The 22,482-nt window shown below is 34.2% G+C and overlaps 2 protein-coding genes across 4 annotated transcripts; one reads left to right on the top strand and one right to left on the bottom strand.

Annotated features, from left to right (window-relative positions):
• Window positions 1-340: 340 nt before the first annotated feature.
• Window positions 341-3,417, top strand: LOC143616553 (phosphatidylinositol/phosphatidylcholine transfer protein SFH12-like). Of its 2 annotated transcripts, none has more exons than XM_077089350.1 (12): window positions 341-585; window positions 990-1,089; window positions 1,156-1,422; window positions 1,510-1,587; window positions 1,691-1,792; window positions 1,870-1,919; window positions 2,005-2,104; window positions 2,263-2,349; window positions 2,466-2,537; window positions 2,649-2,769; window positions 2,861-3,246; window positions 3,331-3,417. In XM_077089350.1, exons 1-12 carry the CDS (start codon window positions 464-466, stop codon window positions 3,415-3,417), a joined length of 1,572 nt encoding a protein of 523 aa, XP_076945465.1. In that variant the 5' UTR covers window positions 341-463. The 2 variants fall into 2 exon arrangements, with proteins under 2 accessions (XP_076945465.1, XP_076945466.1); XM_077089351.1 differs by having other exon boundaries at window positions 2,466-2,538; window positions 2,671-2,769.
• Window positions 3,418-3,783: 366 nt separating this feature from the next.
• LOC143616559 (phosphatidylinositol/phosphatidylcholine transfer protein SFH8-like) lies at window positions 3,784-7,736 on the bottom strand. 2 transcript variants are annotated; one of them, XM_077089356.1, is made up of 15 exons: window positions 7,611-7,735; window positions 7,410-7,518; window positions 6,496-6,808; window positions 6,315-6,414; window positions 5,963-6,229; window positions 5,808-5,885; window positions 5,609-5,710; window positions 5,480-5,529; window positions 5,286-5,385; window positions 5,115-5,213; window positions 4,910-5,023; window positions 4,664-4,799; window positions 4,204-4,577; window positions 4,040-4,114; window positions 3,784-3,946 (listed from the first exon to the last, which is right to left on the bottom strand). In XM_077089356.1, the coding sequence occupies exons 2-15, from the start codon at window positions 7,441-7,443 to the stop codon at window positions 3,926-3,928; spliced, it is 1,863 nt and encodes a 620-aa protein (XP_076945471.1). In that variant the 5' UTR covers window positions 7,444-7,518; window positions 7,611-7,735; the 3' UTR covers window positions 3,784-3,925. The 2 variants fall into 2 exon arrangements, with proteins under 2 accessions (XP_076945471.1, XP_076945470.1); XM_077089355.1 differs by having other exon boundaries at window positions 6,315-6,808; window positions 7,611-7,736.
• Window positions 7,737-22,482: the final 14,746 nt, after the last annotated feature.

Raw genomic sequence — 22,482 nt, 5'->3', positions numbered from 1 at the left:
TTAATGGATTAATGTTTACTTTATACATGAAAAATAATTGCAGCTACGTTGAATGCACGATAGATACTTTATGTTCATGTTCTGAATATGTATTTTGAATTTATTTGGTCATTGTGTTTTTGCTCAAATTTACAGGCGTTTGGAAGGGCGTTAAGATTCGGCACGGCTAATTAACAAGCATTGTTAATTTCAATCATGAGCGAGTCCAGACCTGAACGCCCTGGTAAGTATATATCCATTTTTCTGATATCCTTCAATTTGTTCAATATATGATTTATTTGGTTAAAGCGTGGGAAAAGGGTGTATGAATTATGATTAAAGTTTTTATGTAGGTTCCGAAAAAATAGAGTTGGAGAACTCAGAGGAGGAAAAGAAGGCTAGGCATAATTCTCTTAAACAGAAGGCGATCAATGCGTCAAACAAATTTAGGAACTCTTTCGGCAAGAAGAGCAGTAGTAGAGTGATGTCTGTTGTTGAGGATGAACATGATGCAGAGGATTTAAAGGCAGTTGAAGCTTTCCGACAGGCTTTGATCCCGGAAGACCTACTACCAGCTCAACATGATGATTACCACATGCTATTAAGGTGATTACCCTTTGCGGATAATTACTAAAATAGGCACTTTGATCCAACATTTTACAAAAATACGCATTGACACAAAACCAACCAATCAGATAAAGCCAAATAAGCGCAACCAGATATAAGAAGTCTGAAAATGTAGTTGAGACAAAATCTTTGAAAAGTACGAGGTCCACAAATAAGCCAACGCTTTAACGCTTTACATGTGTTATGCTATTACTAGTTTATTTTGTGGTCCCATTATATTTTTCAAAGATTTTTGTGTCAGGTAAATTTTAGTCTTCTTAGCCGATCGTGCTTATTTAACCTCGTCTGGTTGGTTGGTTTTGGATATGTCTACTTTTATTTTCATGATTTTCCTTTTTTTTTCTTTTATAATTGCTTTCGATACTAATGAACTATCACTATAGGTTTTTGAAGGCCAGGAATTATGATATTGAGAAAGCCAAGTTGATGTGGACTAATATGATCAATTGGAGGAAAGAGTATGGAACAGACACCATCATGGAGGTATTTTTGAGCATCTAATTAAATGGATTGAACTAACTGCATATTTAATATTGTTTTTGTGTCTAGGATTTTGATTTTAAGGAAAAAGAGGATGTGCTTCAATATTATCCTCAAGGGCACCATGGAGTTGATAAAGACGGAAGACCTGTTTATATTGAGAGACTTGGTTTGGTTGATGCTACCAAGCTCATGCAAGCCACGACTCTCGAACGTTATATCAAGTACCACGTGATGGAGTTTGAAAGAACGTTTATTGATAAGTTTCCAGCATGCTCGATTGCTGCTAAAACGCATGTAGATCAAAGTACCACGATTCTTGATGTTCAGGGTGTGGTAAGTTAGTTAATCTTTACGCGTTATAGTACCGCTTAAACCACATTTTTAACTTTTGGTCAAACTATTTACATGGTTTTGAATTAGGGGTTGAAAAGCATGAACAAATCTGCTAGGGAACTTATCCAATCTCTCCAGAACATTGATGGTAACAACTATCCTGAGGTATTATATTCAGTCATTTCAATTACTGTTATATATATATATTTTAAAAGTAGTTATTTATTTATCTTTTCTTTTCTTTTTTTTTTTGGCATGCTGTTTGTAGACTCTATGCCGCATGTACATCATTAATGCAGGCTCTGGCTTTAGGCTTTTGTGGAACACTGTTAAAACCTTTCTTGACCCGAAAACTACATCTAAGATTAATGTAAGTTCACAGCATCTTTTTAACATATAAATAGTTTTTAGTTTAGTTTTATTTATTAGTGTAATCTTATTGACTAGGTTTTGAGCAACAAATTCCAAAGCAAACTCCTGGAAATCATTGAAGCCAGGTACTTATACCAAAAATACCTCAAAACCCTTTTTCTAATATCATCTTCAATTTTATGTATACTCGTAACTTTTTTACCGTGGCAGTGAACTCCCGGAATTCTTGGGTGGTACCTGCACATGTGCCGATAAAGGCGGTTGCATGCGTTCTGATAAGGGCCCCTGGCAAGATCCAGATATCATGAAGGTTTGACTTTCTCTCTAACGGGTCAAACAAAAATGTTTCAAAAGTGTCATTCATATGTTGTCAAACTCTAAAACTTATTAAAACAAATTAGATACAAATTTATATAATTATTTAAGAAATTAATATAAACTGTTCTGAAAGTCATATTTATATGTTAGATGGTTCGTAACGGTGAACACAAATGTTCGTCAAGATCTGATATGGCGGATGAGAGAACCATTTCTGAGGATCAGTCTTCTAACAAGGTATTTTATCTAAGAAACATGAGAATATAGGCATGATAGTATAAATCTGTTTTAGTATTAAAGCGTTTCCAAGTAAATCAATATAGTATAATGCTAACACGAGTAGTTCTTTCAAGGCGGATGCGGAATCTTCTGGAATGCAAAAGGAGAACATCAAGCAACCACAACTCGCTCCTGTTCAAGAAGAAGTAAGTTATCTTACTTATATAATCTTCCTAACCGAAAAAAAATCAGACATTCAAAAAACACAATACTACATGTGTGCCTTGCGCCTTCTGACCATTTTGTACTATAAAAAGGAAACGCGTGCAAGCAAAAGCACCCCAACCACAAACGAACCCAGGTTCCACACGCAGGTGGTTGAAAGACCTGCTGATACAAGTTATGGTAGACAAATGCAGCAGGTTCCCGGGCCACAAGGTACCACCATCATCCAAATGTATATAATATTTTATACTTTTTTCATATTTAACGTGTTAGTTATTTGTAAACCTTGTTTTCGTTGATACAGATTATTACAGTGTCACAGACGCTTACAAGGCAGCAAACGATGGGCTAGGAAACCACATCTTTACGGGTATGATGACTTTTATGATGGGAGTTATGACGATGGTGCGCATGACAAAAACCATGCCTAGAAAGATAGAAAATAACCACTACCATGGTCCCGTTTATGAAGAGCCGAGACAGAGGCCCGACCACCCGTACCAGTTGCAGTCGTCTGGCATCTCTACAGCCGAGTATCTGTCAATGATGAAGCGGTTGGGGGATTTGGAGGAGAAAGTAATAATCCTCACCGACAGACCAATTGAAATGCCTCCCGAGAAAGAGGAAATGCTTAATAACGCTTTGAATCACATCAAGTCTTTGGAGATTGAGCTTGCTGCTACCAAGAAGGTATTTTTCTTAGCTTGAAATCATATCATATAATACGGATTAAAATGCGCCATTTGTATTAATTAATAAATTGATGTGATGCAGTCTCTTGGGGACACAATTAATCAACAACAAGAGTTTGCAGCTTACCTTGAAAAGAAGAAGAAAAAGAAAAGCATATTTGGTTTCTGAATTAGCAAGACAGACAATGTTGGTTGTTAGTTGTTAAGGTAATGTAGAAACAAGGAAAAGGTGAGACTGGTGGCAGCCAGCAATGTTCATTTTATAAGGCTACACCACATGCTCTGCTCTCTTCTCTTCTCTTCTCTTCTCTTCAGCTGTAACATTTTTGCTTTGTCAATAAGAACCTTACATTGACTGATGGCAGCCAGATTGTACAGTAATTTGCTTTCAAGGCTGATTGTTTCTCTCCCACTTATTTGATTTGTATATCCAATACCAAGATGACACGTGGAAAAAGGGTATAGGATGAGATAAAGAACACACCACTAAGAAATCATTAATTAAATGTATAAGGGTTAATTAAAACCATATTCAAAACCAAACACAACTCATAAAGCAAACAAACAAATCTCAAGGATTGATGAAGTATAATCTCACACACAATTGTTAAATCATACAGCACAACACACACTATTAGAAAAAGAAACAAACAGAGCTGGCCTTCTGTCAATGCACTTCACCAGCAAAATTTCTTCTTCTGCAATTTACATAAAACAAATAACCATTAGAATTATATATAGTTATATCTAATCACTTATTTCATAAACATATTCAAAAGATTCAACTTTACCCTCATCTTTTTTTCCTCTTGACTGTCTATGTAAGCAAGCAATTCTTCCTGCCTCATCAGCGCCTCCTGAAGTGCCTGCACCAAAAAAAAAAAAAAAAACCATGCCACTCAACTAATTTGCCAACAAGGGTGCCACGTTAGAAAGGAGGCTGGCATTCTTGTACCTTTTTGGTAGCAATGAGTTCGGCTTCCAAGGCATCAACCCGACACACAGCAGCATTTAGCAATTCCTCTTTCTCATAAGGCATCTCAGATGGTTTAGCTTTAAGTGTATCAACTTTATTTTCAAGTTCACCAAGTCTTTTCAAAACAGAAGAAACAACTTCTGTCTCCACAACGGGAGGAGGTGTGGACACAGCACCAGATTCTTCCCGGACATCCTCAGCCGATACATGCCCGTCATTAAGTTTTTTAGTCACGCGGGTCATGGTCGAACGAAAGAGCGTGACAAGGGTCATTAAGAAAGCCATAATGAACACCATGATTCGTGCATTGAGTCTTTCTGGTGCCACCTCAGCAACAGATTCAAGAGGCGTCCCTGGATCAACAACTCGGTAATTTATTATCTTGTAGCAATAAGATTGTAAAACATAAATCTAGAAACAAAAAAATGACGAAACTAACCTTTTGGTACCGATGGCGGCTTTGGCATTGATGCTTGCTTCTTCAATACAGAATCAACAGCCTTGTCAACCATGGGAACATACTCATCATATCCAGAAAATTGACCAGCATAGCTTGTAGCTCCAACCACCTTAGCCTACATAATACCAAAACGAAAAGAAAAGACATTACTAATTGTCATTTGTCAGAACTATAATATACCAAAAAGAAAGAATAATCACATAATGTAGTAGATAGAAAACTCACTTCTTCACGAACAGGAGTCAACCTAAGATGGGAGTAATTCAATATCGCTTTCGGGGATGCAATATCTTCAGCTTCTGATCCCGATTCAGCGGTTGATGTATCGCTGCTTCTTAGCTGCTCAACAGGAATAAAAGCAATCGTTCAAAAGTTTCTGGAGAAAATTAGTGTAGCTCCAAGCAAACAGCAACAGTTCAGAATGTCTAACCATGGGTAACTGAGGCTTAGCATAAGCAACAATTTTTCCCTCACTGTTCAAAACTTTTACCACCTGTCTAGCACGCCTGGCTTCACTATTAAGAGCCAGCTGAAACAAAAAACAACCCAATTAGATAAAACCTTAATGATTAAGAACATAATATATCAAAAAAATAAGAACCTTCAAGATTTCAGGATTCTTCCATGGTCCTTTATCAGACAGAAGACAACCCCCTTGATCTGCACAGGTACATGTGCCACCCAGAAAGTCTGGTAATTCACTGCACGGTTTTTGTAGTAAACATATTCATTGAAAGGGATTCTTAAAAAAATAATTTTATATGGTAATTAGCAAATATATATACTATGAGCTACCTTGCATCGATGATCTCAAGCAGTTTATTCTGGTACTTGTTTCCAAGAACCTGTAAACAGAACAATAATAAACAGAAAGATATTTACCAGCAAACTTATACAGTATAAATGCAATGCTTTTGAACATACATGGATCTTTGAAGTTGTTTTGGGATCCAGAAATGACTTTACGGTATTCCAAAGCAATCGAAAACCAGGGCCCGCATTAATGATAAACATTTGATTAAGCGTCTGCAGAGTTTTTAGTGGCACCAAGTTAGTTAAGAGCTGTAATAATATATATGATATAAAGCACAATGTAACTGTTTGATTAAGAAATTAATCTTACTTCAGGGTAGTTGTCACCATCAACTTTCTGGAGCCGCATTACTAGCTCCCGAGCGCTTTTAGTGAAGTTCTTTAATCCCTGAAAAATAAAAACCATAGATTAATGATAATCCACACCGTACAATAACATTCATATTTGCATAACGAAAAACATACCACGCCTTGAACATCCAAAATTGTTGTGCTTGAGTCTATGTGTCTTTTTGCAGCGATTGAACAAGCAGGAAACTTATAAGCAAAGCTTTTTTCAAACTCACGCACATGATACTTTATGTAACGATCCATGCTTGTCACTTGCATGAGTTTGTTAGGATCAACTTTCCCGAGTCTTTCAATATAGACCGGTCTTCCCACTTTGTCTACTCCATGATTACCATGCGGGTAATACTTCAATACATCATCCAACTCTTTAAACTCAAAGTCCTGATAGCATTAATATCAAATTAGATAGTTGATGCAAAACATCGATGACACCACCAAATTATGCTTATAAGTTATAACTAACTACCTCAATGACTGTATCAGCACCAAATTCCTTTCTCCATTGGATCATATCAGCCCACATATGCTTTGCTTTCTCAATATCAAATTTTCTTGCTTTCAGAAACCTATAAGCACATGCATCATCAATCTTAAGCCATTCACGAAACATTAAAGATAAAACAGAAAAGATGGGAGAAAACATATACCTCAACATCATATGATAATCATCAAGTTTTTCTGGTAGCAATTCATCAAGAACCAGGGCTTGTCTGAAAGCATCAACAGCCCTTAATTCTTCTGCATCACGAATATCCTCTATAGACACTGAGCTGACACGGCCATCACTCTTTCTCCTGCTGCTTTTTTTCTTGAGAGAATGTTTGAACTTGGTAGACGCATTAAGTGCTTTCTTTTTAAAAGAACTGATTCTCGTCCTCCTTTCGTCCTCTGAATTCTCAAAATCCGACCTTCGTTCTCTTCTGTCTGATTTTTCATCATTGCCTGATGATCCCTCAAAGCCTGTGAAATAGCAAACATGTAAGAATGTAACAGAAGTGTGCAAGCAGGTCAGAACCGTGAGACCCGACCCGGACCCATTTAGTGGTATTCTCATACCCTGGGACCCTATCGTAAATAGCCAGGTCTGATTGGTTCAGGTCTCGCGGGTCTTACCCAATTTATGTAAAGAGAAATTTGTCAGACCTGCGAGACCTGACCCAGATACGATTAATGGTATTCTTAGTACCCAAAACCTATTGTAAATAACCGGGTCTGATCCGGGTAAGATCTATTATGTAAACGACTAGCATAAGATACGATGTGAAAAATTGAATTAAGAATTCTTTTAACTTTCATCTGAATAAAAACAAAAAAAAAAGCAGCAAAAGTTGAACATCACAAATTCACAACCTTCCAAAAATATACACATTGACCAAATCTTGAATCTTGAAATTTCAACTCAAATTTCAAATCAAAAAGACTAACGCCAAGAAACCAATCCCTAACCCTAATTCAAAAAACCCCCAATTTTACCAATTCCGATCAAATCACACACAATTCACGGTCCAATAACCCAACCAAACAAAAACCCTAACCCTAATTTAAAAAAGCAAAGACTTACAAGGCCTCGCGAATCGATCTAGCGGTCCAGACATGGGGTCAAAATTAGCGCAAACCAGTCAAGAATCGGATCCACCGTCTTTGGTCAGCAATCAATTGAGAAAGAAGAGCTGCATTGCCATCAAAAGCCCTAAAATATCAGCTGAATTAACCAAACAATGAACCTAATCTGAAAATATCAGAAAGGCAGTGGTTAGGTTACCTAATTAGAACAACCCAGTAAGCAGATCTTGACGGCGGGTAGTGCAATCTGGCGGCGAGGTTGTAACGGAGTTAGACGGCGTTAGCATTCATGGCCGGTGGATTGGAGTGTGAGAGAAAAGAAAAGGAGAAAGAGGGTTTTGGTAGAGAATAAAGAGAGTTGGTGGGACCGGTGGTATTGTTGGGGATCCACGTGGCAGTAAAGAAAGAAAGAATGTGATGTTACGCGTGATGGGTGGTTACTGATTTCTGCCGGACCGGTGATGAGAGATGATTCATTCGGTCACCGACAGTGAATAACTGTGCTTTGTTGTTTCAGTAGCACCTGCTCTTTCTTTACTCATGTATATTTTAAGGTCACATTTGTTTTATGTGGATTTTAGTTTAGATGCGACGACAACTTGATTTTATAAAATCATGTCGTTTGTTTGGTTGATATTCATTCATATTGCCGACGGTATCAATTGGTACCATGCCCATTTTTGCTCATCCTTAACAATTATCATGAAAAGGCCTCAAAATCTTGTTTCGACTTAGGCCTTCACATTCGTTTAGCCGGCTCTGTCGATGGCAGCAGGAGATGACCACCATGTTAAGCTTCCCTCTGTTCTTCACCCTCCTTCTCTTTAAACCCTACCGTGTTAAACCCGTTAAGCTTCTTCAACTTCCCAAATCATGCTCATTTTCAAGTGATGATCACCAACCACCCTCATTTTCAAGTGATGACCACCGCCATCAATCACCTTTCTTCTTCTTCCTTCACCAGCCGCGACCAGGCTCGCAGAAGCCCCATCACGCCGCCGCTTGCAGGAGCCCGTTGTGGTGTTCGCCACCGACGTGACTAGCATCGGCCACTCGCGGCTCCGGGGGCGGCACCACAACGCAAAGTCTAAGAAACAAACAAGAGAGAAATTCCACCGCTAGTCTTTTTTGATAGCAACAAAAGGTCTTTTGAAAATTACATCCATAGATCTTTGGGGGTATAATACCATGCATAATTTGTTGGACTTAAGTAATTTCACAGTCTTGAGTCTTAGACGCGAGGATATCGAACAGATTAAATGTAAACGATATGAGCACGTGTTGATTTGTCAATGCACGTCTTATTATTATTATTATTATTACTACTAGTGTGCGCGCAACAACTTTTAAACACTACTCGTAGTCCACAAAAGACCCTTATAAGATCCACATCCATGCTACAACAACTTTTAAACATTAGTAATTTCACATGTATATTTCTTTCACATCCATCTAAAGACAAAAGTTAGTTGGTCCGAGTGTTTTGAATTAGGGTGAAGAAACTTAAATTTGAGCCATCTTTTGAATTGAATTAGCGTTGTAACCTAATTTGAATTCGATTTAAATAAAATTCAAATTTATGAAAATTTTAATCAGCTCGGCCGAATATGAATTTTGAATTATACATATGTTTCATTATTCTTTCATAAAAACAATTATATTTTTATACTTTTTTCTCATAATTTAAAATTTTCGAATATACCCAATAAAATACAAATTGGTTTTTGAATTTTAATTTAGTTTCAATTAATTAAAATTCGAGCCCAACAAACTCCTACGGCCTAGCCCAGTATATTGTAACTGGTTTATGGCCCATGCCATTAAGAGTCAGAGGTCATGTCCAGTCTAAACAGTCTATGTGGGCTCGTGTATATATGATAATTTGATATATTTGTTTGATTTAGGGCTATCCAAACCACTCGACGCTCGTTCAAAAATTGCTCGGAAAATGCTCACTCATTTTTTCGCTCAACTATAAACGAGCCACTCTGCTCGTTCGGTTTGTAAACGAGCCAAGCAACCAGCAAAGGTCTGTTCGGTTCGGTTCGGCTCGAATATTTTAATTTATTTTATATATACTTATATATGAACAAATATATAAATATATAGACTACACACATAAAATATACGTACACAATATTTTAAACCGTTTTAAACTTTTCCTATTCTGTGAATTTTATAGTTTCATTCAAGTTTTCAGAATATTATAAGTTTGTTTACATGCTCATTATCTCACTTTAAACTTATTTCTTCTAAAAATTTACAACCTATTACACGTTTGTCTAAAACTATTAATTTGTTTACAAAATATATTATTCACAACATTCAAACTTGTTTCTTATTGAAATTTTTAGAGTGAAAAATAAATAAATAATGCTTGATATCGCACAATGTTCGATCGAAAAATGCTCGATTTGATTTTGACTCGTTTCGATTTTTGCTCGGTTCGGTTTGGTTGTAAACGAGTCAAGCAACGAATAAGCATTCGCTCAGTTCGATCGGCTCGTGAACAGTCCTAATTTGATTTCATAGTCAAATTGAATATGGTTCCGGTAAGCCTAAAATTTATTTCATCTAATAATATTTTATCTGGGCTGCTAGATAACAAAATGAGTAGCCCAAAATACAGTTTATGCGAATTTTAATGCACGGTCTGTTAACTCATTATCGACCACAACAGCTGAGTATCATTTAGTGGTGGAGCCAGAAATATTTATTTCTATGGGTTCGGAATTTTTTGATGCTCGATCTTTCCGGTATCAAAGTTTTTGGGCCTAGATAGGTCGGTCGAGTCAGTCATTCGGTAAAAAAAAAAAAGAATAAATCACTATTATAACAAAAATACATCGTTAACATTCAACAAATTCAAGTATCATTCATATAACCGTCGCCCATTAATAATATTTTAAAGCTTTTTATATTTTGTATAAAAAAATATGCATTGCTAAATTTTTTTTTTAACTAAAAATTTCATAATAAGTGAGTTCGAATATATTTTATTTAAATGATATTGAATTCGCTCGCCAAAAAAAGAATGTGTCAGCTCGTTAATTCGTACCTGTAGGTTATATATAAAACCAAAAAAGACAGGGTTCAGCCGAACCCAGTAGCTAGCATGTGGCTTCGCCACTAGTACCATTCATTAAATAATTGCAGTTTTGACTCATGTGGTGGATTTTTCGCAGGTATGACCCTTGTGGTGGTCATTTTTGCAATAGGCTTTGCTGTCAAGTCAAACATTTAAGATTTCAAATATATTTGTGGTTCATATTGATTTTTCGCATTTCTCGTACTAAGATGACTTCTCGCGTGAACAATCCCCTATAAATTTAACCATATGTACTTCAACTTTAATATTTTTTTATATGATATTTTTATATTTTTCATAAACGTGTGTTTATTAGTAGCCGTAAAAATAATTTTTGACGTTTCCTGTAATTTACTGAAGTGAGAAAGAGAAAAGTGAGAGTTTGACAATAATATGTTATGTATTTCTATTTTTAAGTACCCATTTAATTCTATATTTAAATTTTAAATGTGTTATTTCAACTTTTGTTTATTTTGTAAAACACACATTCAATTTTTAAATTTCAACATGGGGAACTCTTTTGTGCCACAAAATTCAATAGGCTCAGGATCTTCTCATATTATTTGGGATATTCACGCACCATTTTTTTTATACGGCTCGTATAGGGCTATACGGTCATATAACACCTGAATCATGTCAGTTTATGTCGGAGCTTGTCGGTCATTGTTTGTAGTGCCTCGTATAGCCCTATACGGCTATACAGGTGTATAGACAATTTTTTGGACACAATTTTATTTTAATATGGCCGTATAGACCTATACGGGCGTATAGACAATTTTTTGGACACAATTTAAATATTAATATGTTAACATCTTACATTTTAATGTATTAAGTACATAACATACTTAGCTAAATATGATATTTTAGAATAGAATAAATTGTATATTAACATTTACATAACATATTTGGCTAAATAATTTGTAGTCGTACCTGAGAACATTCGTTTAAGATTATATTATGCTACATTTTATAATAGTCTATACACAAAAATCAATCAATGATTAAGCAAACAAGAAAACATTTGGCCAAAACATACTTATAAACATCTGGTCCATATGCATAAAAATAAAAGTGCACCCCAAACAGTTGGCAAAAGTTTTGTATACGGTCGTATAGCCCTATACGACCGTATAGGTTTTACGGTGTGTCAGCTAGCAATACGAGCCATTTAACACCTATACGGCTCGTATAGGTTGAAAAAAGCTATTTTTTGTCCCCTTTGTCAGTCATGCGTAGCCTATACGGCCGTATAGGCCTATACGAGCCATATAAGCATATGGGGGTGGTGTATGAGGATCACATCCCATTCAATATCCTTACTTCTCTAACCGTGTGATCATATTATGCACATTCGAGATCTACACATCAGACATGTTCTTAGTTTTAATAAAATCTATAAGACATGTGTTTGAAAAATACCAGAGCATCCACGATATGAAGTCACAAACACCCAAAAACGTTTGCCACCACATCATTTATCTCTCCTTCGTGGCTCCTTGCACTCACATTTAAAGTTTGTAATAATCCGTACTACAAAATGATCTTCTGCTACTCACTCTTAAGTCATCACGTTCTCCATCATATATGCTTCACCTCACTATGAACGCCTCAGGCGAAAATGTTCTCAACTCTAACGATGTAGCATTAATACAAAAAAAAAGTTTGTAAATATTGTGTCATAATAAGGGGGTGTATGGGATTCTTATTTTACCTCCTTATAGCTTATAACGTATAGATTATAAGTTATAAGGTGTTTTGAAAAGTTAGGTTTTGTGAGTGTATAAGTTATAAGTTACAACTTTGTAACTTATAACTTATGACTTAAATAAGCCATAAAGAGGTAAAATAAGGAATCCTAAACACCCCCTGATCTCTCAAAGTTAGGAATTAAAAAGTATGTTTAACCATAACAAGACTTAAAAGACATGGAACCCCATTTTGATTTTATTTAAGTCATCTATTATATATATAAACGAAACCCCTAAAATCCTATGTGTCTTGATATGGTCGCTCCCCCATCTATGGAAGCCACCAGATTGTTTGATTTTTAAATGAAGGTCTCTCATTGATTTAACCAAAATTCATGGGTATGGGTCTTACCAAAATCAAATAGCTCTTAAACGGGTTATAACATCTCATTAAATTAAAAATTAATCTTACCAATTATTTGATATGAAAATCCTATAAAATAGGGATATACTTAAATTTAATATCCAGTTTAAAAAGAAAAAGATACTATTTATAATTAATAAACAATTTTCTAGTAAAAAACATAAGCGGGTTATGGGTCACAAAATTCAGATAGCTTTTAAACGAGTTATAACATATCATTTTTTTATGAAACCCTTTAATCATCAAACCCTAAGTATATTATTAACTTTCTTACAATAAAGAAAATTTAAATCCAAAAAATAAATATTAAAAAACGAAAAATGTAAAACAACCATTCTCTCAAGCCAGTAGATTGCTTTATTTGTAAATGAAGGTTTCTCACGCATTTGACCTGAATTCACGGGTAAAGGTCTCACTAAACCCAGATAGCTCTTAAATGAGTTATAACATCTCATTATATTAAAAATTAATCTCATAAAATATTTGATATGATAATCCTATAAAATATGGATATACTAAAAATTAATATCCTATTTTATTTAAAAAAAGATATTATTTTGTAAGGCCCCGTTCCCGGTAACCCTACTTTAGTGTTGGATTTACTCATAAACACAGTTCTAAAATCAGAGTATATTAAAAACTTCGCGGAATGACTAAAAACTTCAAACATCACATTACAAAACATCCATTCTTGTCTTAACATACAAATTGTCTTTTCATAAATAATTAATTAAAACAGTTATAACACTTCATCATGGATGTCAGTATCTTCAGTCCATGCCTTGTGTCTCTCCTTAAGCCAGCTGCCTCAACCTATTTGCCTGCGTGCATATTAAAAGTCGGCTACGCTGAGTGAGTTATAGTTAATCAATTAACATACAACACATTCATACCCCTTACTCATACGCGTCCGAAGATACGTATTCATACCTTAGTTTTCTATTACTCCGTTCATATATATCTTATATACATGCATACGTACTTACATACTTTCTTTCATAAAACCCTATGGTATACCATAAATTATTCTACATTAAACATCACAGATATTGTAAGGGTCTGGTCTGTCACACCCCAACCTACGGCGGAATATGCCGGGGCGCGACATAATTGTATCATAGCTCAAAAGACACTAAAATAAATCCACGTGTCAATATCTAAATTATTAAATTCATATTATTCAAGTATGCAAAAGCACAAACATTGTCTAATAAAAATAAACATAACAATTTAATATAAAGAAATAAATAGACTTTGATTGATCATGCATCCTAAGGTCCAACTACTCTTTAATCTCTTGATTCTTCATCCAATGTAGCTACCTGCGCCATGTGGGAAAATACATAGTTTGTCAACATAAAGTTGAGCAAGTAATCATGGTTTTTGAATACATATAATATAAAAATGACAATTCCTTGCGATAATATGAAATACTACAACTAGCATAACAACAATATAACAATAATATAAAAGTTGTCTTTTCACTCGAATCTCATGGATAACGAGCTACTCCGACGGCGTATGATCATACTAATGAGGATGAGGATGAGATACCAACCACCAATGCATAAATTAAACACATAGTCACATTCGCACGTATAACTAATTGAGCAATGTCATAATACGCAAATAGTGGAATTGTAGTGAAAATGGTTTAATGCATAACGCCCTCAAAATATAAAACGGTAAAAAGGGGGGTGTGAATTACTTACCTTTTAGTGAGTGGTTTAGTGAGGATGAGATAATAATAAAAGAAAACGAGGATGAACACGTTCAAGCCTTCGAGATACGTCAACAAAGATGCCCTAATTGTTAACGATAGTATAATTAATAAATGAGGAAAATAATTTATAACAATTTGAGGTTTCATGAGATGTCATTATTGTATCTTAATCGGTTTGAGAGTCGTTTAGGGTTTTTAGGAGATGCATTATTTGTTGTTATTATAACTAAGATTATTATTATTATTATTATTATTATTATTATTTGTGTTAATACTATTATTTGGTAAGCGATATATATTTTATCCATATTTATATTTTCCATTAATTTAATAACATTATATGTTTAATTGAAGACATTAATTAAAAACAAATTCATATATACATATATATACACATGTAAAACATGGGAGAATTTATCCGGACCTTTGAATTAGATCGGTTTAGTACTATAAATAAAAGAAGTAAAATAATATTGGTTTTGTAGTATTATATATATATATATATGTTTATGTGTATATATGAATTATTTGTACATAAATATATATAAATAAAAACATATAATATATACTTTATAGATAGAAACCTATGACACGAAACCACGGCCAAAGTAATACCTACGAGGTTCGGTTTCGTTAAAACCAAGTTTATTTAATATTATATTATGTTTATAGTAAGAATAAAACAAAGATTAAACAAAAATAAAAGAAAAATAAAAGAAAACGGGTCCAGGGGGGTTCGAACCCGCGCCCTGGACCGGCCTCGTGTCTTAACTTTCACACACCAGCCATCGCGCTGGTGTGTTAGCTTGTGAGGAATACCAGATCTTAACTTATATAACCAGATACACCCAGTACCCAAGTTCATTTACTAACCCTAGATCTTAAATCCGTTGATTGGTTCATTGTTCGTTAAAATTGATTTAGGGTTCTTGATTAGCAGACATAAACGATTCATAATCATGAGTTAATTACCAGAATTGATGATGAATTAGGGGGAGAACGGCAGCTAGGGTTTCACGGCTTCGGGTTGAACTAAAAACAGACCTTGACGGCTTCGAAAATTGCAATTGAGTTAGGGTTTAGGTTCGCAAGGTTGTAAGGATTGTGTGTGCACGATTAATTGAATTATAATTGCGTTTATATAGTGTTACCATGCCTAAATCAGCCACGGGTTCATACGCGTATTTTGCTATCAATTCTGATTCGTTTTTCCAATTTTAAAGTGTCGGTAGGATCGTTTTTGTATAATAAACGATTTGGTAATATTGATTTTTGATTAAGTCCGAGAATTAAGGGCCAAGACAAGGTGGGGGGGTGTGTTGTCGGCTGACGGAAGAGGGAAAGGAAAGGGCAGAAAGATTTTGAATAATTTGCAACTTGGTCCTTGGTCTATTGAATTGGGTATAAAACAGGTTTAAAGTTTAGTGAGGGGTTGTTTTTTTGTCATTCTTTTATTGTTTAATAAATACTATATAAAAGAATTAATTAAATAAAAGAAAACTTTTATTGATAAATTTCACCGAACACGAACCGGGTCGGGTAACGTTTACAATTGAAAGGAAAACGGAAAAACAAAAATGTTACATGGTCCCTATCATCACAGATATTATAAGGGTCTGGTCCCTAACATCACAGATATTATAAAGGTCTGGTCCCTAACATCACAGATATTGTATGGGTCTGGTCCCTACTGCCTCGAATAACCATACATTTATCATACGTGTGTATTTTACCTGTCTCATGTATATAATAATATATATATATACATGCTCATTCATACTATCATTATATGGTAATAACATCCAATACATAGTCATACACGTATCATACACTTATCAATTAAGTAAATGTATTAACTATCACATAGGAGTATGCACACAGCCCCGAAAACATTTCAAAGAGAAATGGGGCTAGAACTCACCTAGAGTCGATTTCTCTCGCCATTAATGGTAATTCCCTTCTTTAGTTGAGCACGGCTAACTGTACAATACATTACGCGTGTCAATTATCCATTATCACTATTTCCTACATCTAAATTTATGAAACCCTCAACTAACGGGGGTCCGGGGGCAGCGCCCCTGGTAGCGGGGTCTAGGGGCGGCAGCCCCTAGTAGGGTCAAAGGGGCTGCGCCCCTGGCTAGGGTTGAGCTGCCAGGTTAGCTAGGAAAAATTTTATTTTCGTTAACAGTCCTTTAACAAAAATACATCAGAAAATGAATTTTATAAAATTTCGCATGGAAGAATTTCGCTTCGCATGACTTTTTCGCTTCGCATTAAACTGTTCGCTTCACATGAAACTGTTTCGCTTCGCATGGAACTGTTTCGCTTCGCATGGTCATGCGATGCGAAATAACCTTTTTCGCTTCACATGGTTGGGCGAAAATTTTCCTTTTCTTCGTTTGTACCATTTTAAAGCCATCTCCCGACACATTCTGACCCCATGCACCTAATCCTGAACCCATATCTCTCGTAGTCCAACGCCACCTTTTCACCTTAAAGTGCACCCAAGAGGTTATTACTTACCAAGTTTATATTTTTCTTACATTTTACAACCCGATCTATCATTATATCTGTTTGCATGACGATTCTAACCATAAAACTTAACCATTCAAACCGAAACCCACCTTTTGCTTCAGGTTCGAGTTCAGATCTGGACAATACGTAGATCTGGACGTAATTCTTGTTGCTTGACGATGTTAAGCACGAGATTCCACCCTTCTTTGGCTTGGATTTTAAATCCGAGTGCTAGAGAGAGATTATGTGTGTGTTTCTTGAGTGTGTGTGTGTGTTTGGATGAGAAAAGAAAAGAAAGGAAGAAGTAGTTGGATATATATAGAGGGGGGTTTCATGGGTCCCACCACCCATTCCCAATTCCTACTCCAAATATTATCCAAATACTTAACACACGACTAACTTAATGACACACAGTTAATAACAAACTTTCTATTTTGTATTATTTAACAAAAGTTGGATGTTACATATTTATAATTAAGAAACAATTTTATAATAAAGAAATAAACGGGTAATGGGTATCACCAAACCCAGATAGCTTTTAAACCGGATCATAACATATTATTTATTTGTGAAACAATTTTATCATCAAACCTCAAGTATATTAATTATCAACTTTCTTACAATAAATAAAATTAAAATCCAAATATACACATATAAATATTAAAAACGAATAATGTAAAACAACTCCCGTAATACGAGAGATAAAATCTAGTTTATTTATATAATAAACTGAATTAAAAATCCGTACTTAAGCATATAATATATCTAATTTAGTTAGGCACTTAGGCAACAAAATTAAAGATTATGAACCTTAACTTTAATAAAAGCATTTTGAATTTTTCTTTTAACAACCTTTTTCTACGGATTGGACTTAAAACTAAAGCATATATGTGTAGCCACCTTCGTGTGGAAAGTTTGATGCTTTTTTTCTTGATGATTTAATAATGCTTTATTTAATTAAAAATTATTGTATAAAAAAAATACAGTAAGAGTTATAATATAAGTTCAAGCATATGCTGTGGATATTGGTTATTTTATCATGTGTATTTATAAAAAAATATATATATCAACTTTCACCTACATTATTTTTATGTTCTTGAACCGTTGCGCCCAATTAACCGTTGCGCCGATTCAACTATTGTCACCATCGTCATTTGCAGACACCACTTCAATTGAATTGAATTGAAATACGCTATTTGCAGACACCCATTTGCAAAACTTTAAATACGTTCCAGATTTGTTCATAATGATGAAATCGATGATTAAATTGATGGTCGATTGATAATTTCTTGATGATTACGAAATTATATGAAGTGATTTCAGCGTTCAATTTAATGTTACAGATAGTTTAATTTCATATATGAGCTTCTGGACGTTTAAAGGTTTGATAAGAACGTTTAATTTCATAAATGAGCTCTGATTAGGATTTTGAACTTCTAAACTTTTGTTCTGAACTTCTAAACTTTTTGCTTAGAATTTATAAACTTGAACGTTTAAAGGTGCGTTTGTTTTTTATCAGAACGTTTAACTTGAACGTTTAAAGGTGTTCTCTTTTGTCATAATGTTTAACTTGAGCGTTTAAATGTGTTCGTTTTTGTCAGAACGTTTAACTTGAACGTTTAAAGGTGTTCATTTTTTGTCAGAACGTTTAGCTTGACGTTTAAAGGTGTTTGTTTTGGTCAGAACGTTTTAATGTCTTCAGTTTTGTTTAGAACGTTTAAACGTAATATTTATACCGTAATCAGGGCTCAACTGAGTATAGTATTATGCAATTTCATAATCGATTGATGAATCTAAATCCTTCTACACATCAAATTGATTGATTAAATCATCACTTTGATCAATTTTGAAGATTCTTGATGTTCAGCGACGTTTCATTTTGATTTTGGTTTTTTTACTTTAGAGATTTTATACTTTAAGCTCTAATTAGGGTTTAGAAATTGGATGAGATGGAGCGACGACTTCAGAATTTGGATGATAATGGATTTGCAATCGATGAATTTGATCATGAACTAGTTTGGGTTATTTACGAAACTGCCATCGCGTGTTTTTAATCCAACGCTCTGGAAGGTCGCGCACGTAATGTACGATAAGCCATTGTACAATAACCCGCCCCTATATATATATATATATATATAAAGAGCGAATTAAGACGCTTGCTTTAAGAGAATTTACAATCATTGAATCATATGGTACAATTTTCAATAGGGGTATAAGGGTAATTGTTACATCCAATCTCACTTGCATATTATGTTTCTTCAAAATAGTTACAACTTTATCCCTCATAAATTTGTAAATTTAAAAAATAGTTACAACTTTGGTCTTCTATCTTTTACCTATATATTCTTATAATTTCACTTTTAACCTAACTTCCCCCAAGATTATTAAACGTCCATAACCTTTTCATACATCAATATTTTTTAAAAAATTTTGCACCATAAAAACGAGCATTTTATTCTCTTTAATTTGAGCACCATATTGTTATAGTTTTCGTAGTTAAAAAAATTAAATAGGTGGCCAGTAATAGGGATGAGCAAAGATCGGAATGGTATCGATTGGTACCGGTACCAACCAGTACCAGTAACAAGGTTTTGAGTTTTCGGGACCGGTACGGTACTGGTATTTCCCGAATTTTACCTTAAACACAGGTACCGGTACCAAAAATTTGCGATTTTCGGGATCGGGATTTTCGGTACCGGTATGGTACCAAGCTCATCCCTAGCCAGTAACGTTTTTTTGTCGTCAAAGATCGAAATTGAATTGTTGAAAATTGAAATCCAACTAAGCTTACCAATGGTTAGATTCCGACTTTGTTTGTACTTCGATAGCAAATTGAGATTAAAATAAGAATTATGAATCAATATATGCATTCATTTCAAATTAAACACCAACTAATACACTATTTAAGAGAATCATCATATAAACAAAGATAATTTTGGTCACATAAATGATTAACCTTATTGGAATAAATAGAAGACAAAATCATAACAAGAAGAAAACTGACAAAAATCAAATAGGAATTTAGGCTAAACTAAAGTTATAAGTAGATTGTTGAAAATTGAAACCCAAAAAAACCAAACAATTAACAATGGTTAGGTTCCGTTTTCGTTTGTACATCGACATTAATGGTTTCTCTGTTACAAACGAAACAACAAGCACCCATGAATCTATAACGTGATTACCAATGTCTGTATTTCTTGCTGTATCGCACGGGCACCTGTCACACCTCGTTAAGCGATTTGCGAAAGCGTAAAACGAGAATGTTGTCACACCCCAACCTAACGGCGGAACATGCCGGGGCACGACATAATTTGTACCATAGCTCAAAGACACTAAAAATAATAATAAGTGTCAATATCTAATTTATTTATTTCAATCATTGTACGAGCGCATCACAAATCAAAATCATCCAAACCTATTACATAAAACTAAAACATATAAATTGTTCTTTATTTTAATAAAACCTAAAGTCCAACTAAGTCTTGCATCTCAATTCATCCAAATAGCTACATGCGATATGCGTAAAAATAGATATATTTTGTCAACATAATGTTGAGCAAGTAATCAGAATTTGTGATACATATAATGGTAAAAAAAATGACAATTCCTTGCGATAATGTGAATTACTTCAACTAGCATAACAATAATATAAAAAAAATGTCTTTTCACTCGAATCACATAGATAACGAGCTACTCCGATGGCGTATGATCATACTATGAGGATGAGGATGAGGATGAGGATGAGGATGAGAATGAGATACCAACCAATCATAAAAACTGTAAACACATAGTCATATAACATTTAGCAGCTAATCGAGCAATATCATAGCTACGCAAATAGTGGAATTGTGCATTGGAGTATATACTTGTATAATAAACAAATAATAAAGTTTTGTACGCATAAAGCCCCCAAAATATAAAACGGTAAAAAGGGGGATGTGAATTACTCACCTTGATAATGTGCTAGGAATTTCCCTTGCAGATGCACACGGATATTAAAGTCGTGTCTTACGCGATAGCTTAATTGAAGGGTAGCAAAACCTATAAAAGGAATTCTTGCGCTAAAAATAAACGTTGCGAAACCTATAATTATTATTTTGATTTAGAAGCCAATTCACTTCTATCATTCAAGTGAGATGTTAAACAGTTTATATTTAAAACAATATACATATATATATATATATATGTGTTCAAGTGAAGATCTTAAACAGTTTATATTTAAAACAATATATATATATATATATATGTATGTATGTATATTTGTCTTTTTAACCTTTTTCATAAATAAAAAAAAGCTCTAATACTTCTTTAATTTTGAAATAAATTACAAGATTTCTTTTAAAATTCTATAATAGAAACATGTTTACAAACTCCTTATTAAATAAAAAAACAATAACAATATTTCTTAATAAATAAAATCGGTTAAGTGTCCATATGTTAAAAACAAAACTGATGGACATAACTATTAATTTGTCATGTTTGTGGATTAAGAACAAACAACAGTTCTTTTTCATTCAGAAAATCCCTACAACCCATACAAATTTCAACCCAAAATTCGATCTCTACACTAACGTTAATGAATGGAGCAATAGAGCTTTTATTCGGAATATGAGAGCAAGTATGTTTGTGTAAATACCTTATCTCGCTTTGGTCGGTTCGATGACTGGTGAGTTTGGCCGGAAAGAGAACAACCTGTCGGCGGTAGTGAAGGTTTCATGATAATAGAAAGCGACTTCGAGGGGTATGATTTTCAAGTTGGGTATGCTAAAAAAAAAGTGTGACGGTCAGATTATATAGGTTTTTAAAAAAAAAAGAAAAACCACGTTTCACAAATTTGGTAAATACCGAAATCTTCGGTCGATGAATCGGTGTTAAATGTGCGCCTATAACTTCTAAAAATGTTGGCGTTAAGTTTGTTAGAATATCTCGAGTCAAAAGGTGAAATCAATTTGTCATTACGGTCATTGATCTTGTCCTTATTGCTTGCTAGAAAACACGGGTTGACAAACGGATTTGTCGTCAAAGGAAAACATTACAGAACATGGTAGGGAAGGTGCAAATTCAATTCAATGTTTCACTTTGAACCCCTAACTTTTAACCATTTAAACTTAAACCTTTTATTTTAATTTAATTGTACAAACTCTTTGTCTTTTTTTTTCCTTTTGTTTTATTAACACTAATTTAACAAGATGTTTTATAACTAAGTCAACGTTTATAACGAACACGTTAGGTTATGAGTTGGTAACTTGAAATCAAAATTTATATATATATATATATATATATATATATATATAAACATACATACGCACAATAGAAATGGACTAAGATCAGATTTTATGGACTACCAACATGAGTCGAATTCCAAATTCAAAAATAATAATACTAATAATAATAATAAACTAACAAACCTCTTACCGAATAAAAAACCTGGATCGGGTTTACAATAAAAATACGAATACGAAAAAACCCGAAATGTTACAAATGTAACACACCTCTGATATCAACCACATTGTTTATAAAGAACAATACAAACTACTTTACAATATTTTACATTGATCTAACTTCATATACAACCAGGTGATACAAACTAAGTCCAGCCCGTTAAGCGGCTTTACTTCCTATTGGCACACTTGC

The sequence above is a fragment of the Bidens hawaiensis genome, unplaced genomic scaffold (genome assembly GCF_021521415.1).
Source record: "Bidens hawaiensis isolate Kalapana, Puna unplaced genomic scaffold, B.hawaiensis_p1.1 tig00048058_1, whole genome shotgun sequence".
NCBI lineage: Eukaryota > Viridiplantae > Streptophyta > Magnoliopsida > Asterales > Asteraceae > Bidens > Bidens hawaiensis.
The sequence above is the reverse complement of the archived record's forward strand: the minus strand, read 5'-3'. Positions and strand labels throughout refer to the sequence as shown.

Excerpts from the sequence above, each read along its gene's own strand:
- LOC143616559 (XM_077089355.1), bottom strand. The coding sequence starts at position 7,443 with ATGTCTGGACCGCTAGATCGATTCGCGAGGCCTT. Across the intron at positions 5,530-5,608 it reads AAACAACTTCAAAGATCCAT|GTTCTTGGAAACAAGTACCA; the intron begins GTATGTTCAAAA and ends TTCTGTTTACAG. Across the intron at positions 5,214-5,285 it reads AGAATCCTGAAATCTTGAAG|CTGGCTCTTAATAGTGAAGC; the intron begins GTTCTTATTTTT and ends TTTTTGTTTCAG.
- LOC143616553 (XM_077089350.1), top strand. The coding sequence starts at position 464 with ATGTCTGTTGTTGAGGATGAACATGATGCAGAGGATTTAAAGGCAGTT. Across the intron at positions 1,423-1,509 it reads TTCTTGATGTTCAGGGTGTG|GGGTTGAAAAGCATGAACAA; the intron begins GTAAGTTAGTTA and ends GTTTTGAATTAG. Across the intron at positions 1,793-1,869 it reads AAACTACATCTAAGATTAAT|GTTTTGAGCAACAAATTCCA; the intron begins GTAAGTTCACAG and ends CTTATTGACTAG.